Genomic DNA, 16,092 nt, shown 5'->3' on the forward strand with positions numbered 1-16,092 from the left:
AACACACACAGACACACAGACACACAGACACACAGACACACACACACACACACACACACACACACACACACACACACACACACACACTATTGCCTAATACAGCTTCATACACAGGGTTAGGCGCAAACTACCAAGCTATTATTTACACTGGAAAACATTTTAATATGAGGAAACAGTCTGGAATCTTTTTCCAAACACACTTTTTTCCAAAACCACTGACTAACAAAAACACACGCACACAGTGTTCCCAAAATATGTTGTGTTTTGCTGAAGGGAATCAAAGGTCCAGCCACAAGACAAACACACACATACGCACACATAAACATACATGGTAGGCCTATACTCTGGTAACAGGATGCAGGATTCCTTGACATCCAAAAGAAAACAGCTGAGGTCACAGTTTCTTCCTACACAGCCTACACCTCCTACACTCCCTGACATTTTCAGGAAACCAAGCTTCAAATCTACCATAAATCCCACTGTACCAGTCAGTCCTTTCAGTACCTGTCCATCTCTGCAGTCATTTACTCAGTTGGTGTGAGGAAGAGAAAATACATCATGTCTGGTGCTCGTGCATTGTCAAAAGAACACCTCCCTCAGTCACATTCATCAGTCATTTCTTTATGTCTTTTCTGGTGGCTCAACACTGGGAACTTTCTGGGTGTCAATATAATAAATATTTGATGCTACTGGAGTGAGTACTATTTATATTCAACTGAAAAAATGTTGAATAAGGATGAGTCTACATGGTTGTGGTCATCAACCTGACTCACTGGTATATTACCTGCATATTCCATATTTTCACATCACTTCAGTCGAAATCAGTGGTGCCCAACCCAGTCCTCAAGGGCCCCCTGTCCTGCAGGTTTATGTTTCAGCTCTGCTTTTTCACACATGATCCAATTAAGGGTTTCATGCTGATTGGTTGAAACAGATCTACCTGAACAGGCTGTGCATGAAGGTGCATGGGCCTTAATTGGGTCTGCTGTGCAGGAGCAGAGCTGAAACCAAAACCCTTGAGGACTGGGTTGGGCACCACTGATCTAAATAGGCCTCACTTCGCATGATGGGTGCACTTTTAAATTAGTAACTATTTCTTTATTGACCAAAGAAAATTTCTGCCTGCATTGGGTGTTAATTTTGAACCCTGGTGATGGGCGGTATATCAGAGCTCTTTTTCACTCCATGTGTCTTGTTTCCAATCAATACACCAACACAGATTTCACATGTGAAAAGGCAGCTGCATTCATGAACTCTAAACACCACTAAGCTCTAAATATTCAGCAGGCTCTACCACAGCCACACAGCCAGCCAGCCAGCCAGCCAGCCAGGCACACACACACACACACACACACACACACACACACACACACACACACACACACACACACACACAGGGCTGGTCTGCAACCCTCAGCCTTGGCAAGACAGTCTGTCTGTTTGACCGCTGCTCAGTCTGAACTGACCCATTTAGTTAGTTAGTTAGTGAGAGAGAGCGAGAGAGCGAGAGAGAGAGAGAGAGAGAGAGAGAGAGAGAGAGAGAGAGAGAGAGAGAGAGAGAGAGAGAGAGAGAAATGGCCAAGTAGATCCATTATCTATTATTTAGGCCACAATTTTTTCAGGGGCTCTTTCTGAGCCTGTGCATGTTTGTGTATGGCTCTATCTGCTGTGTCCTTGCCTGTGGGTCTTGTTTGTGGGAGCAGGAGGGAAAAAAACCTGTGTGTGTTGGTGTCTATGTGTGCATCTGTGTGCATGTGATCTCCACGAGGATTCATGCTGCCTCTTGCAGGGGGGATAAAAAGATAATACAACAGAGACGGAAAGCGAGATGAAGGGAGACAGTATGTTTTCATGAAACCACACTGTAAATAGATTTAACAGAAAATCAGCATCTAGGTGGGATAAAATCTGAAGTGTTTTAAAAAATGTTAAATTTTATATGGGCTGCGTCTTCCAGAAATTTGAGAAGAAGCCACCAGAATGGACTTTAGATGGAGGTGTGTGCAGTTGTCTCAAGTAGCTGCCTCCTCTGTCCATATTTGAATTAGTTTGTTCTTTGCCTTGCAAAACTCAGCCTCTTAGTATTTACATCTTGTGAATACACGGCAGGTAATCAGGAAGTTGTGTGGGTGCACATTTTGTGAGGTTTCAAAGCAGAGGAAGAAGCCGTTTCAGAGCACAGACCACAGCTGATGAGAAAGCAGTTTCATGCTGCCGTTGTCACCACTATTAATAGTTTCATCAGGATGATCTGGCAGCAGTAATCTGGACTCTTCTCTCCTGACTATAAGAATGTAAAGTAATACACTGGAGCCCAGATTTATTCAAAAGGTCTCCGTGTTCAAAGTCAGCATTAAGACGTGGAACAGGTGCATGATAGTCTTCTTCAGAGGTCATACCATGCTAAAAGTTTCTGCATGCATTAAAGGCTTCAGTAATTATTAAGTTAGCTTAGTTTTATTTATTATTTAGTTTAGCTATTTAATAAATCAGGGCCTGAACGTAAAAAAAATATTAGGGACATCTTTCTGATACTGAGTTGAAGCTCTTTTTGCACATCTATCATTGCGCATCTACATCTTAATAGTCACAAAGTCGCTTATCGACAATTGCTTTCACTTGGCTTTATCTCATCAGTGAACTTAATGAAAACAACATGTGTCCTTTTTGTACAATCAGTGAACGTTATGATTTTCAATTATCTTTGCAGGTTTTATGGCACTATCTGGGCTGCCTTGGCCCTGTTTGATTTGTGCACGTCTGCAAATTTTGATTTCTGTTGTAGATTCAGCCAACAAATTAATGCAACACTGTAATGCACAGAGGTGGAAATAGTACTTCAAACCGCTACTAGAAGTACTGTTACTTTGCTGATATTTTACTTAAGTAGAGGTACTGCTGAATAAATCTGCCGAAGTAAAAGTAAAGAGTGTCTGATTTAAAATGATCTCCCAGTAAATGTTTCTGAGTTGCTTTTTCAAAACAGTAACTGCGCGTCAGTGTCATCTTTTCCCTGCAGTTATGAAAGGAGAGAACAAGCTTCAAACTACATTCTTTTAAAGGTGCATTACGCAAAACTGCCAAAGGTTGACTGAGGCAAGGACCCTGTAGACTCAACTGACAAATGTTAAATGAGCACATAAAATGATGGATGAGTCTACATGGTTCTCAATATTGTTCTCCTTTTTCCACACTTATTCCACATGTTTTTCAAGTTGAATATAGATGGTCCTCGCTTCGCTGCAGTTTTTCATCGAGCAGCTTTTATTGGGGATTTGGAAATGACAAAAAGTAGAACCAACAAAGAAGAACCAGGTTCCTCTCTTCTCATGAGCTTTTATTGTGAAAGGTTCTACAATCTGTCACTGAACAAAATTACTAATTAGTACACACAAATGTACACAAAACAGCTACTCAACTACAGTAACATGAGTAAAGGTAATTAGTTACTTCCACCTCTGGTAATGGATATGCAGAGAGCATTACTATAATAAAACTCAGCCACTGTCATTTGATCGTCCTATTACGGCCCACATACTGAAACCTGGAGCAGCTACACCACATATGATTTACCACAGACACAGATAACAACCAAGACTGTCACATGGCTGAGGATAGTAAAGGAAATAGGTCAAGACCTATGGAAATACACACTCACACGCACACACACCCACAACCCCACACTAAAAAATACAGTGTAATTGTACAGTGAATTGTAAAAGTGTTTGGGTGTGCATAGTCACTTGAAATAATGCTGGTTATCCCCTCTTGAATTATGCTAGGTCCTTTCCAACAGACTGGCACATACACACAGACACCCACACACTTATTTGCTGAGAGGCTACGAGCAAGGGTGTGCTAGGTACGTATGTATACACATGTATCTGCAGATATGTCTATGTGTGTGTGTGTGTGTGTGTGTGTGTGTGTGTGTATGATGAGGACTTTGTAATGGTTCTATGTAACTGCTTATGCAACCTCTATCCCTCGACTTTTTAATCTGACACACTCTCCCAGTCTCTGTCACTAACACACACACACACACACACACACACACACACACACACACACACATACAAACACAAACAAACACACACAAACACACACAAACACACAAACACACACACAAACACACACACAGACAGAGGCTCACAAACAGTCTGCTGATCACAGAGCTCAGTTGCAAGCATACGGGTGTATTGTTTTTAAAATGCAGGTATAATGCTCGTTGCTTCCCCATTTATGCCCCAATAATGATGAGTATATGATCTCTGGAAGTTTCTCAGCCCAGCAGAGTAGAGGAGAAACACATTCAAGGCCAGTGGATGTGTGTGTTTCCTACAAACCATGATGTGTAACTGTATACACTCCTTCTCCGTCCAGTGGGATGATGTCAGAGACCGAGAGACAGAAAGGGGGAGCAGGCAAGGACAGTGTTTCTATGTTTAAAGCAGCTAAAATAATAAACACTGGATTATAATTTAATTCAATTCCTCTTTAAGCTCTTTTGGGTTTTCCCGTAAATTTAGAGAGCTTCCACATGACGCTAAGTTGGTGAGGGCAAATGGGGCCTTTTTATGTCTTGATTGGATTTGATTTCCCATTTATTTTCCTCTTTTATGGGTCTCAATATTATTAAACTAGGTGTATATTTATTTCATTCATTTTGTCTGTTTCATGTATTTTTGAGGCACTGAGCTTACATTTCATGTTTTTGATATCTTTTTGTACTTTCTACTGTATTGTATTTTATGTATTAATCCCTCTCTGATTTATTTTGTCTATTATTAATCTTGTGAAGCACTTTGTAACACTGTTGAGATAACTGCTGCACAAATAAAAGTAAAAAACCAGCAAAAAAGTGTGATACATTCATTTTTCCATCAGCATCCCTCAAGTAACCAAAATTCATGCATTGTCTGAATAGTAGAAGCTGGGGAAAAAAATACAGGAAACTGAATACTTTTTTATAACAAATTTGCAGTAGAAAATAAATGGGTTTGCATGTATAATTGAAAAATGAACTGCAATTGTTAGATTACAGTTCATACTCATTATGTGGAAATGATGCCACTAATTTCTGGGCTGAGGAAAGCAGAGCGGTGGCCAAACCACTCTCGATGGAAACCGAGTGTGAAGCAATGATGCTGACAAATCCTCAGCCTCTGACTGACGCCCTTCAGAATCAAGCAGGAAGCTGCTCTGTACATGTAAGATGGCAAAAAGACTGAGTCTGGCATTATTGCTTTGACTGATGGGATAGAATCGGAGCAGAAAATGTTGTGCACTGGAAGGAAAAAGATTTGAACAAAGTGTGATACTGAGAAAATAGAAAAGATGCTTGTATAATGTTTCCCTCAGATGTTTAATGAGTGTAGACCTCCTCAGTGTCTGGTAACTCGTGATGTGTAACTCTACCCAGTGTGCGCACACACACACACACACACACACACACACACACACACACACACACACACACATATATGCACACCCCCTCTCTCGGGATGCTCTGTATATTTCATGAAGGATACATGTTACATCTCTGAGCTGGGGTAAGGGCACACATGTGCTGGTGTGTGTGTGTGTGTGTGTGTGTGTGTGTGTGTGTGTGTGTGTATAGGAAATATGATGCTGCTCAATCAATGATGAAGGGTCAGAGGTGTCAGTGGGAGAGTATATGTGTGTGTTCCATCATGTAGGGTGATTCCCCCAACAATCTCAAATAACACCAAACAACTCTCCACTTGACCTACAGGGTTTGATTGTGTACACGCGCGCACGTGCACACACACGCATGCGCACCCACACCCACACACACATAGTGTACCAAGTACAATCATGTTGTTACAGCAGAATGATATTAGGCCCTGTCACGGGCTAATCTTAAGTTGTCCTAACATGACATGCCAACTTTCACTAAATGTGACATAAAGGACGACTTAACCTTGGCTAATGTCATGCTGTCATGACAAAGCGATGTCAGGCAATGTCAACTTTGCAAGAAAAGTGACATAACTGACCGAAAGATATTTCAAACAACAGTCATAAACATTCATTAATGTTCATGACAGTTTTATGTCAGTCTCGTTAACACCCCTTCAAATAAAGCATTACCCACTGATTGGAAAAGTAAAAAAAAGTAGAATAATCAGCCTGGTTACTTGGAATGGAGAAGTGGTGTGTATGTGTGTTTGTGTGTGTGTGTGTATTGGAAGGGAAACCAGTAACCACTGACACACCAAAAACAGAGGCAGTCTTACAAATACACACAGACACACAGACACACAGACGCACTCACACACAAATTGCTGCTTAAGATTGTGGAAGGACTCTAGTCTAAACTTACAAAGCATTCTCAGTCTGCATGCACACACACACACACACACACACACACACACACACACACACACACACACACACACACACACACACAAGCACATTAAATAAAGCCCTATGTCTTTCTGAAACGCTCTTCTGACAGGAAATGGCCTCTCACACTATTTCTTTCACCTTATTATTTTCTCACACACACACACACACACACATAAACATGCAGATAAACTGGTGTTCCTGGCTAAGCAATATCACTGTGAATGTGTGTGTGTGTGTGTGTGTGTGTGTGTGTGTATGTGTGTGTGCACATGTGTGAGGCAGCTGACACTCTTGTCTGTGCATGTGGTGCCCAGACAAAAAACTGTATGTGTGTGGTGGGGGTGAGGGATCGACTAGTAGAATAGAATTGAAAAGCTGTTAATAGCTCTGTCCTACCACATACAACCACACACAAACACGGACACACACACACACACACACACACACACACACACACACACATACACACACATACACACACATACACACACATACACACACATACACACACATACACACACACACACACACACACACACACACACACACACACACACACACACACAGGCCTTGTTCCCACCTGGTATTAACATTCATCCTGAGAAATCTGAACACAACCTGACACTTCTAAGTACAGGTGTAAACAGCAGTGATGCATCCTCAATACGCCCTGAGTGATCGGATCTCAGGATGTATTCAGAGATTTTATTAGAGATATAAACAGACATGTGTCCCCAGATGCTTTGAAGGACCAACCTGATGTCCTCTGCTCTGCCCTGTCCAGCCCAACACCCCTAACACCGGCCAGACCATCACGTTTCGAACAGAAAAGATGTCTTACCTGACTCTGTCCAGCAGCTAAACTGTCCATTGATGGGCTAAATGCAAACTAAAGTGCAGGTCAACTATACAACTACTGGCAAATGAATAAAAACTCCCCTTAATAACACATGAGCAATGGCACAAGAAATTTTGGGGGGGGTCACTAAAATATGCACTGACAATATGCAGGGCTTTTTTTCTTCCATACAAAATTCAGAAGTGGTGTCAGTTCTTAAATTGTGTGCCCTGGCGCGATCAAGGACATTCTTTCTAAACCTAGATGCGATACAATTACTATACTATACAGGAATACCACAGAAATATTACAGGTCAATTTATCCACCTGAGCGAAAGCCCTCTCAGACCCGCTGGAATAATTCGAGCCTGTGACAGATGTGAAATACGTCTTCAGTAATTGACAGCGCAGTAAAGTGATGCTGGAGTGCGCAAGGATGACCCCTTTTGTTAAGTAACTGCTGCCTGTTTAATGCCATTTATGTTTTTTTTTTTTGTTTTGTTTTTGTTTTTTGTTTTTTTGCATCAGGAGGAATAGCAAAGTAAGAATTTCATTTTACGGTCTCTCTTTCTTTCTCTCTTTCTCAAGTGGGCAGGTGAGACACATTTGGAGATGCATGGTAATGCCAGGTGTGTACGGACGGACTGACAGCTGTCCACTTGTGTTTGGATTACCAAAGACGCATTTTAATATCAGGTGGAGACAGAGCCACACAGACACACACAGACACACACAGGTCTCACCTCTGGTCAGGCTGCAGCTGACTGATGTTTTGTCCTCACAGCCAAATCGGGACAGGAGCTAGACATTTGGAAAGCAAAACAGAGAGAAGAGAGAGATGGTCAAATAAGTTACAGTGTGTGTGTGTGTATGTATGTTATCTAGTAGAATTACATTTGAGATTCAAAGCAAGAAAGCTGCCTGTGCATATGTGTATTTGTGATTGCGTACCCCATTTGCCATATTAATAACCATCATCACATTAACATCGCCATCATCATCAGTGAATCTTCATCATGGCCTTCTAGATAATATCAGACTAACTCAGAAGAGCAGCAATGGTTCAATATAACATATTAATTGTTCAATGCATCATATTATAGTGTTTATTTTTTCAGATCTGGTCTTTTTTTGTTGTCTTGTAAGATTCTGAGTGGTTTCAAAACTTAAGGCTTCCTCTACAGGTGAGAAAATAAATTGATAATGCAAGATACCTCCTCTTGTCATATATTATCAATACACTTGTGCCAACTAACTATATTGATATGATTCTTGCTTTCTGGAAAATTATTTTGCCTCTTCCAGGGTTTTTTTTTTCTTCAGTAAGAGATATTGTGATGTATCACAGCTGGTAATCTTACAGTTTATCACATTTTGCAGAATCGCCTGTATGGTGATTCTATCGTTATCATGTTAGTATCGCCAGTTATCCATAGTTCCCACCCCTAGTTTCCTCTGATAATTGGGCAAATGAAACACCCTGAAATTGTTCACCTGTTCCCCTCTCCACATACACAACCTGTGACAGGGGATCGCTTCTTTTTAAAGGGGTCACAAGCCAAAAAGTTGGAGGAGCACTGCATTAAGGGCACTTGTCAATCTGCCCCATTACAGCTGCTCAGTGCTCATGTATTACTGTATTGTTGGTTGAACAAAGCGGCTAGCAGCCTGTTTGACCTTTACCTTGGAACATAACAACGGCAGCCTCTTGTCATTTGATATTTGCAGCATGCGGTCAGTCAGTTTTAGGCTTGATTTATTTCTGTGAATTCTGGTGCAGCCTCGTGTCTGTAACATATAATGACATGGCCATCTAAGTGTGTGATGTAACTGTATTGCAGGTGATGATGTAACCAGCTATGCGGACAGATTCGAGCCGTACAACACACAGACAGAAGATTGTCTGAGAGAGGGAGAGAGAGAGAGAGAGAGAGAGAGAGAGAGAGAGAGAGAGAGAGAGAGAGAGAGAGAGAATAGACAGCAATCTGGGTCTTTGGATGCTACAATGACACACAGTCACTCACACACACACTAAAAACACTCAATCAGACACCCAGTCAACCGCTGAAAATCACTTTGAGCAACTGCATATAAATGTAAATCACACACACAAACACACACACACACTCACTCACTCACTCACTCACTGTGCTTACTCCTGAGCTGAGTGGTAAAAAGACTGAAGACCTTAGTGATACACACTGCTGTCAGGCCTGACTGACCATCAGTCACTGTCACAGAAACATGAGCACCATGTAACCCCACCCACAATGTGTGTGAGTGCATGTGTGTGTATGTTTGAGTGTGTGCTGTGAGTATCCTGGGAATCCCAGGTCTCACTGGCTCCAGCAGGTTGTAACACAACGACAGTCTTGTTAACGCACAAGCAACACCACCAACGAGTTAATCTTGACTGTTGACAAGAAACAAAACAGATTATTCTTGAGGTGCTTGAGTGAGTTTGCTCGCTCTGCTTAGTGCTCATAGAGCTACACAGACTGACACCTGGGAGCTTCCCAGTGCAACCACAGCTGGCTGCTGCTGGCCGCTGAGCAGCTACACTGAGGCAGCTGGGGGACGGTGTGTCTTGCTGAATTAACCTGCAAATTTATAACCTCTAACCCCTCATCTGTCACTTTAAAACACTGACACTGAGCCTGTTGTCTCTTCTAAATACCACACTAAACAGCCTGTTTTGGCATGATCCTATGTGGATTATTGCTGAGTATATTGCTTTGCATAAATGAAAATACCAATAAAAGTTAAATTCTCTAACATTCCCATGACAAAAATGTCCTCAAATGCCCTCCTTTCACCGCCCTATTTTTTTTGTCGTTGTTGATGAAAAGATTCAGAGGTCTAATTAAAACTTAGTAGCGTTTTATTCTGTCAGGGAAATGAAAAAACATGATGAATACCATTTGGTGAATAACTAGTGACTATTTTTTTTTTTTTTTTTGGTATGTAATTAAGGCTGAAAATTCCATGATACTCCATGTCTTGTCCTAAGACCTGGTTTAATTCCCAGACTTTTCAAATTTTCATTGCTTTCCAGAAATTCCATGACCAGTGGGAACTCTGAGTGTATATTCTATGATTTGCTTAATGCTGTTAACACAGGACCTGGAGGACTACTCAAGAACTACTCTGGATAAAAGCACCCGCTGAATGCTTTAGATGTAAAAATGTAAATGCAAATGGTTCTCCAGCGTTCAGCTCTCGGTCTCAGTGGGACTACCTGAATAACTTAAGGATGCAATCAGGTATGGCTGCTTAGCAAATGCTGCCAGCATCAGAGACAATTAAATTAGAGGTTCACTTCATCATTATGCAACTTGGTTTGCAGCATATTATAGACTGCACATGACTAACCTGCATACGTGCATGTTTTCTTGCTGGCTACTCAACATAGCTAAAAGGGAAATTCTTGGCTACATTCCAAATACAGAGAAGCTGAAGAACTGGGGGAGAGGGCTACCTGTGGTCGGGTCTTTTCTGTTGCAACACGACTTCATGTCAAAAAAAACTCTAATAATATGTAGTCAAGTCTGCTCTTCTGTAGACATCTTTTGACATGAAATCCATATCGGCATGTAATGCTCTGGCAGGAAGGAGACGCTCCAAAGCTTTAGTTCACTGGCTTGACACTGCACACTGCTGCTTTTTAAGGCCGGACATTACTACAGGCCTCTGTCAGTGCGACACGAGAGGTTAACTTAGGGGTCAAATTATGAGCACAGTGGAAAATCTGCAGTGATGAGTGATGACAACAACACTCAGATGTTGGAGCGGACAGGCAGGCTGGTCAGGGCAAATCGTGTTGGATAATCAGCAGGCTGGCCAAACTCCCAAGCCAGACCGCCTGCTGGAGCCTGCGACAATTTTCCTCTCGGCTGCCCCGGTCACAGAGAAACATACAGCTACTGCTAGGTCACCAACAGAAGAGAGGAGAATAGAGATGAGTGAAATAAAACTGAGCACATGAGAATAAAGCAGAATATAGTGAACTAAAATAGAGCTAGTGTAAGGTAGAATAGTGCAGAGCAGGCTAGAACAGACAGACTAGAATGAAATAAAAGAGTGGAGCAGAACAGAATAGAACAGAATATAGAGAATAAAAATAGAGTAGGGTAGAGTGGAATAGAACAGAATTGACTGAAATAAGACAGTAGAGCAAAATACAATAAAATAGAATATAGTACTGTAGTGCACAGCGGAATGGAGTAGAGCAGAGTAGCATAGAGTGACATAACATAGATTGGAGCCCAGTATAATCTACATAATATAGTGACTTAAAACAGTATAGAGTAGAGTAGAGCAGAACAGAATGGAACAGAGTGAAATGAAGTAGAGTAGAATAGAATGGAGTCAGGAGGAGGGAGATAGGATAGGAGGACATTAAATAGAATAGAATAGAGTGAAATAACAGAGTGAAGCAAAACTGAATAGAATATTGTGGCAAAGGGTACAATGGAGTAGAGCAGAATAGAACAGGACAGAGTGAAATGGGCTACAGTATCAGTAGAATAAAGTGAAGGGAAAGGGGACAGAACTGAATAGAGTGACATGATATAGAATGGAGCAGAACAGACTAGAGCAGAGTGAAATAAATCAGAGTAGAGCACACTATAACAAAACATAATAGAGTGACATCAACTAGAGCTACCGTAGGATAGAACAGAGTAGAGCACAATGAAATGGAATAGAACAGCACATAATAGAGTGAAATAAACTAGACTGGAGCAGAATACAATAGAATACAGTGAATTAAAATAGAGCAGCGCAGGATAGAATGGAGTAGAGCGGAGTCAAACAGAATAGAGTGAGGCGAAAATACACAGAGTAGCGTAGAATCAAGAGGGGGGTAGAATAGAGTAGAGTAGAGTAGAATAGAATCAGTGTGTATTTTTACTCCAAAAAGGACCGGAGCTGTGCCTGCGGCTGTAAGTCACTGGAGAGGTCGTCTGACGCTAGCTGAGTTAGCCGCCGTCGTGATGGAAACGAGTGTTTTCACGGTGTGTGTCAGTTTACAAACACCTTGCCCTGCCGTTAGCCCGGGCTGCGCTACAGCTAGTTAGCTAAGCTACCAACCGCAGGCACAAAGAGCCACATAGCTGTCCCTGGTAACCATATCCTGACCAGTTATTCAAACATGGCATGCAAGCCCTCAGTCATACCTCCTCCGGCTGCGACGGCTGCGACGGCTGCTCCACGTCCCCTACGCAGACCACACGGTGCCCTCTAAATGTAACTCAGAGCGCCCAGGTCCAGCCAGCCGTGCCCATTGTCTGTGAGAGATGCTGAATGTCTGCTCGCCGACGCTTCAAACGGTCGCTTTTCCCTTTCTGTCTCTCTCGCCGTGAAAATACAACTTCAGCTGCGAGCCGACAACAACCGTGTAAACGCGCAACAGGATTTGCACACCGAGCCGTGGGCGACATTAATGCAATAATAAACACAGTATGGGCACATGTGTGGTATTGAGGATTTGTCGTACGCGTAGCCGTAAAAGAGAAACGTTTTACCCAATATAATGCTGCTGTTTTATTTAATAACACCGTGAATCGTTGAGAAACACCACATCTACGAAAAATAGAAAGAACTTTAGTTACCTCTAGCGGGCACAAAGAGGTACTACACGCAACAGCGAAAGGCGCTTGCGCCTTTACAAACACTTTACGGTTAGCCTAATGTGATCGACGTCAACTATAGCCAATGGGAGTCGAATAAATCGCGACAATGACAGGATGAAAACCAATTGAAATATTCGAGGGGCGGGATAAACCTAGATAACGGAACAATTCTTGATTTTGTCTATCAGCGGAAACCAGATACATGACATTTTGCCGACGAATATGTAAAATACAATTAGAAACGCTGGGTGTTTTACTGTGTGGCGTAAGGGAAATCCTGGTCACCACTCTCCAAACACATTGAAGTGAGGTAACAGTGAATTAACAGTTATTTGCTGGTGTGCTATCAAAGCTAAAGCTAGCCTTATTGCAGCTATATATAAAAAAAAGGACAGATAGCTTGGTCTTGCTGGTGAAATGGCGAATAACGCTGCTAACGTGAACATGGTTTATGTATAATTTGTGGTAAAATGCAGTCTTATGTGTTTCCTAGTTGGCTAAGCTTGCTAAAACATTGTACCGACCAAGCATCCATAATAATGCTCAGTGTTTCAGCTGCCTCTGACCTTCTCCAACTTCTTCTGTCCCTGTGTGTGTGTGTGTGTGTGTGTGTGTGTGTGTGTGTGTGTGTGTGTGTGTGTGTGTGTGTGTGTGTGTGTGTGTGTGTTTGCCTGCAGCTCTCCTGTTTCTCGGCAGGATCTGTCTTCCAGTCGGGGAGATGTCTCTGGCCCAGAGGGTTTTGCTGACCTGGGTCTTCACCCTGGTCTTTCTCATCCTACTGGTGCTCAAACTGGACGGGAAGGTAACAGGATTGTGTGTTAATGTTATTCCAGCAGAGGTCAAAGTCTCTCCTCACTCTGAGTTCCTGTGCGGATTGTAAACCAAGTTATGTTTTGATCAGTTTGAGGAGTGGATTCTTCTTTTTTCCCCCCAAACTGTGTCACTGGTTGCTGCTGCAGTACTCCAGTTTCCTCTGGGGGATTCATAACAATCATCATATCTGGTTAAAGTTTGTGATTAATGCTTGAGATGTATAAACTCTTTGCGCTAGGGCTTGAGATCAGTACTGTTAATAATAGGGGATTTTTTTCAATACCAAATATGTAAACTGTTGAATAATCAAACTGCTCTTCATTACATGGAACTGCATTGTAATAATGGGTGTGATGCCAAACCAGTCTGAAATTGTAAAAAAAAAAAAAAAATCCTTAAAATGTTTTAAATTTTGTCAGTTTTTAAATTAAGTTTGCTTGTTATGAATTTAGACGACGTAAGTGTGCATCACAAAATTACAATAAGACAACACATGGTAATATTGAATTTTTGTCCAGATCTGCATGTACTGACAGATGACCGTGCTCTCTGTATCCTCCTGCCTCCAGGTGCAGTGGAACTGGTTCCTCATCTTCCTCCCCATCTGGGTCTTTGACGGCATCCTCATCCTCATGCTCGCCGTCAAGATGGCGGGGCGCTGCAAACCTGGCTATGATCCGCGCAACGGCTCCCCAGACCTGCGTCTGCGCGCCTGGTACATGACGGCCATGTTGCTCAAGCTGGGCTTCTGCCTGACGCTGTGCGCCAAGCTGGAGAAGCTGGCCGACGTGAAGCTGACGTTCGTGTGTATTCCGCTGTGGACGATGTTACTGGGAGCGCTGGTGGAGCTGGGGCTCAATATCTTTCCTGAGAGGAGAGAGGCTTAAGAGAGGCGACAAGCTGTTGCATCACATCCCAGCATGAATCATTGCACCAAGAGAGAACTGTTGTAAAAGCAGCTCAAGTGAAGTTGTGAATTAGTTTGTGTCTCTATCAGTGTGGACGATGTTAGGAGCTTCGGTGTGACCTGGAAGCTCAATGAGAATCAAATCATTGTCTCAGACACTGAACGCTTAGACCAAGAGAGAGACTTCTTGCAAAAATAAGAACTGATGTGTGGTTAATTTTATACCTCAGTGAGAACTCTGGAGGAGTTGGGACTCTTGCAGGAGAAGATTTCCACATTACAGATCAAAGTGGAACAGATCCAGAGACAACACATTTGATACTTGCAGAAAAGCTCAGAAGGCTCGAATAATGGCTCTGTGTCTCAGTGCAATGTTTGAAAAATGGTTTGAGGTGAGCTGCTCTAACAAGCCCTCCTTCTAGGGCTGCTTGTGAGACTACTGTGAAACCTACACTGGATTTGTGTTGTATTTGATGACATTTTCTGCTGTATGATTTCAGATTGTACATAAGCTGGCACAGCTGCCAAATACCGATGCAAAGACAGCCTAGTCTTTGGCAAATTCTTGGACATCGTGGACATTTATTGCATCTGGTGATTGAAGTGGAAATCAGATATTGGAGACATTGGATTGAAAGTCACATCTTCTTGTTCCTGTGCAAGTTTTTAGCTTCATAAGTGTAAAACAAGTCATACTGCCGCTGCAGGCTCTCCAGGGCTTGAGTATTACTGTTTATTAAGACTTTATAATGTTGCTGTGTTGATACCACCACGGCTGCACCGTTGCATTTCACAAGTCAGTTTAATAGTAATAACATGAGATCATGCATGAATGAAACTTGTTTTTGTGCCATTTGGGCCGTGGCTAGTATTTCAAGTACTTTCTTTGCATTATTTTGCACTGTGTTGAAAGGAAAATGAGTGGCTATTTTGAAATGAAAATATTTGATATTATTCATGAATGTATGTCTTGTGAAAATAAATGGTTCGCTCCACACTAAATCATGGGATGTTGATTTTTTTTTTTCTTCAAAGCTGCAGCAGTGCACAACAATGTTTCTTAAAACTATGGATGTGTTCACAGACAACTTTTCAAATAAGGCTGATCAAATTTATAAATGATATGGCTATGCAGCACACAAATGGCAAAATGCTAAGAGCACTTTGTAATGAGAGTAAATCATATATACTTCTGAATAGTAATTACAAAAATATGCTTTCAGTGCAAATGTTTAAATCTCACTTTGCTGAGATACTGGCAGTGCAAATCCACGGTAAAGAGTATCTGTACTAAGTATTCCACTGGATGGGTGGATTTTCATACATGACAGCTCATCGTCTTGTGGGGAAAACACCAGCTGAGACCTGACATAAAATGCACTGTTAAGTTCTCCAAACTCCACAGACCTGTCAGAATTGTGTGTGTGTGTGTGTGTGTGTCTGGACTGCCCCTTTTGGCTTCTTGGGGACATTTCAGTTCCTCTGACACACAGACAGAGCACACAGAAAAATCTGTGCTTCACAGTCTC

General features: G+C 42.1%; 2 protein-coding genes across 7 annotated transcripts in view; one reads left to right on the forward strand and one right to left on the reverse strand.

Annotated features, from left to right (window-relative positions):
- The window catches only part of LOC115354956 (putative homeodomain transcription factor 2), a 56,567-nt gene extending 43,974 nt beyond the window's left edge, over nt 1–12,593 (reverse strand). For 3 of the 4 annotated variants that reach the window (XM_030045517.1, XM_030045518.1, XM_030045515.1), the window contains exons 1-2: nt 12,388–12,593; nt 7,954–8,011 (exon numbers count right to left, since the gene is read on the reverse strand). The gene's annotated coding sequence lies outside the window, so the exon portion shown is untranslated. Of the gene's footprint in view, nt 1–7,953; nt 8,012–8,893; nt 8,999–12,387 lie in introns of all 4 variants that reach the window. The other variant, XM_030045516.1, reaches the window with a different exon arrangement.
- A 397-nt stretch (nt 12,594–12,990) lies between these two features.
- On the forward strand, nt 12,991–15,565 carry LOC115354957 (transmembrane protein 60-like). Of its 3 annotated transcripts, XR_003927833.1 has the most exons (4): nt 12,991–13,153; nt 13,521–13,645; nt 14,226–14,955; nt 15,064–15,565. XR_003927833.1 is itself a non-coding variant. In XM_030045520.1 (3 exons), exons 2-3 carry the CDS (start codon nt 13,562–13,564, stop codon nt 14,541–14,543), a joined length of 402 nt encoding a protein of 133 aa, XP_029901380.1. In that variant the 5' UTR covers nt 12,991–13,153; nt 13,521–13,561; the 3' UTR covers nt 14,544–15,565. The 3 variants fall into 3 exon arrangements, 2 of the variants coding, with proteins under 2 accessions (XP_029901380.1, XP_029901381.1); XM_030045520.1 differs by having other exon boundaries at nt 14,226–15,565; XM_030045521.1 differs by having other exon boundaries at nt 12,991–13,148; nt 14,226–15,565.
- The last annotated feature ends 527 nt before the right edge of the window (nt 15,566–16,092 follow it).

Source organism: Myripristis murdjan, chromosome 23 (assembly GCF_902150065.1).
Source record: "Myripristis murdjan chromosome 23, fMyrMur1.1, whole genome shotgun sequence".
Lineage (NCBI taxonomy): Eukaryota > Metazoa > Chordata > Actinopteri > Holocentriformes > Holocentridae > Myripristis > Myripristis murdjan.

Excerpts from the sequence above, each read along its gene's own strand:
- LOC115354957 (XM_030045520.1), top strand. The coding sequence starts at position 13,562 with ATGTCTCTGGCCCAGAGGGTTTTGCTGACCTGGGTCTTCACCCTGGTC. Across the intron at positions 13,646-14,225 it reads TGCTCAAACTGGACGGGAAG|GTGCAGTGGAACTGGTTCCT; the intron begins GTAACAGGATTG and ends TCCTGCCTCCAG.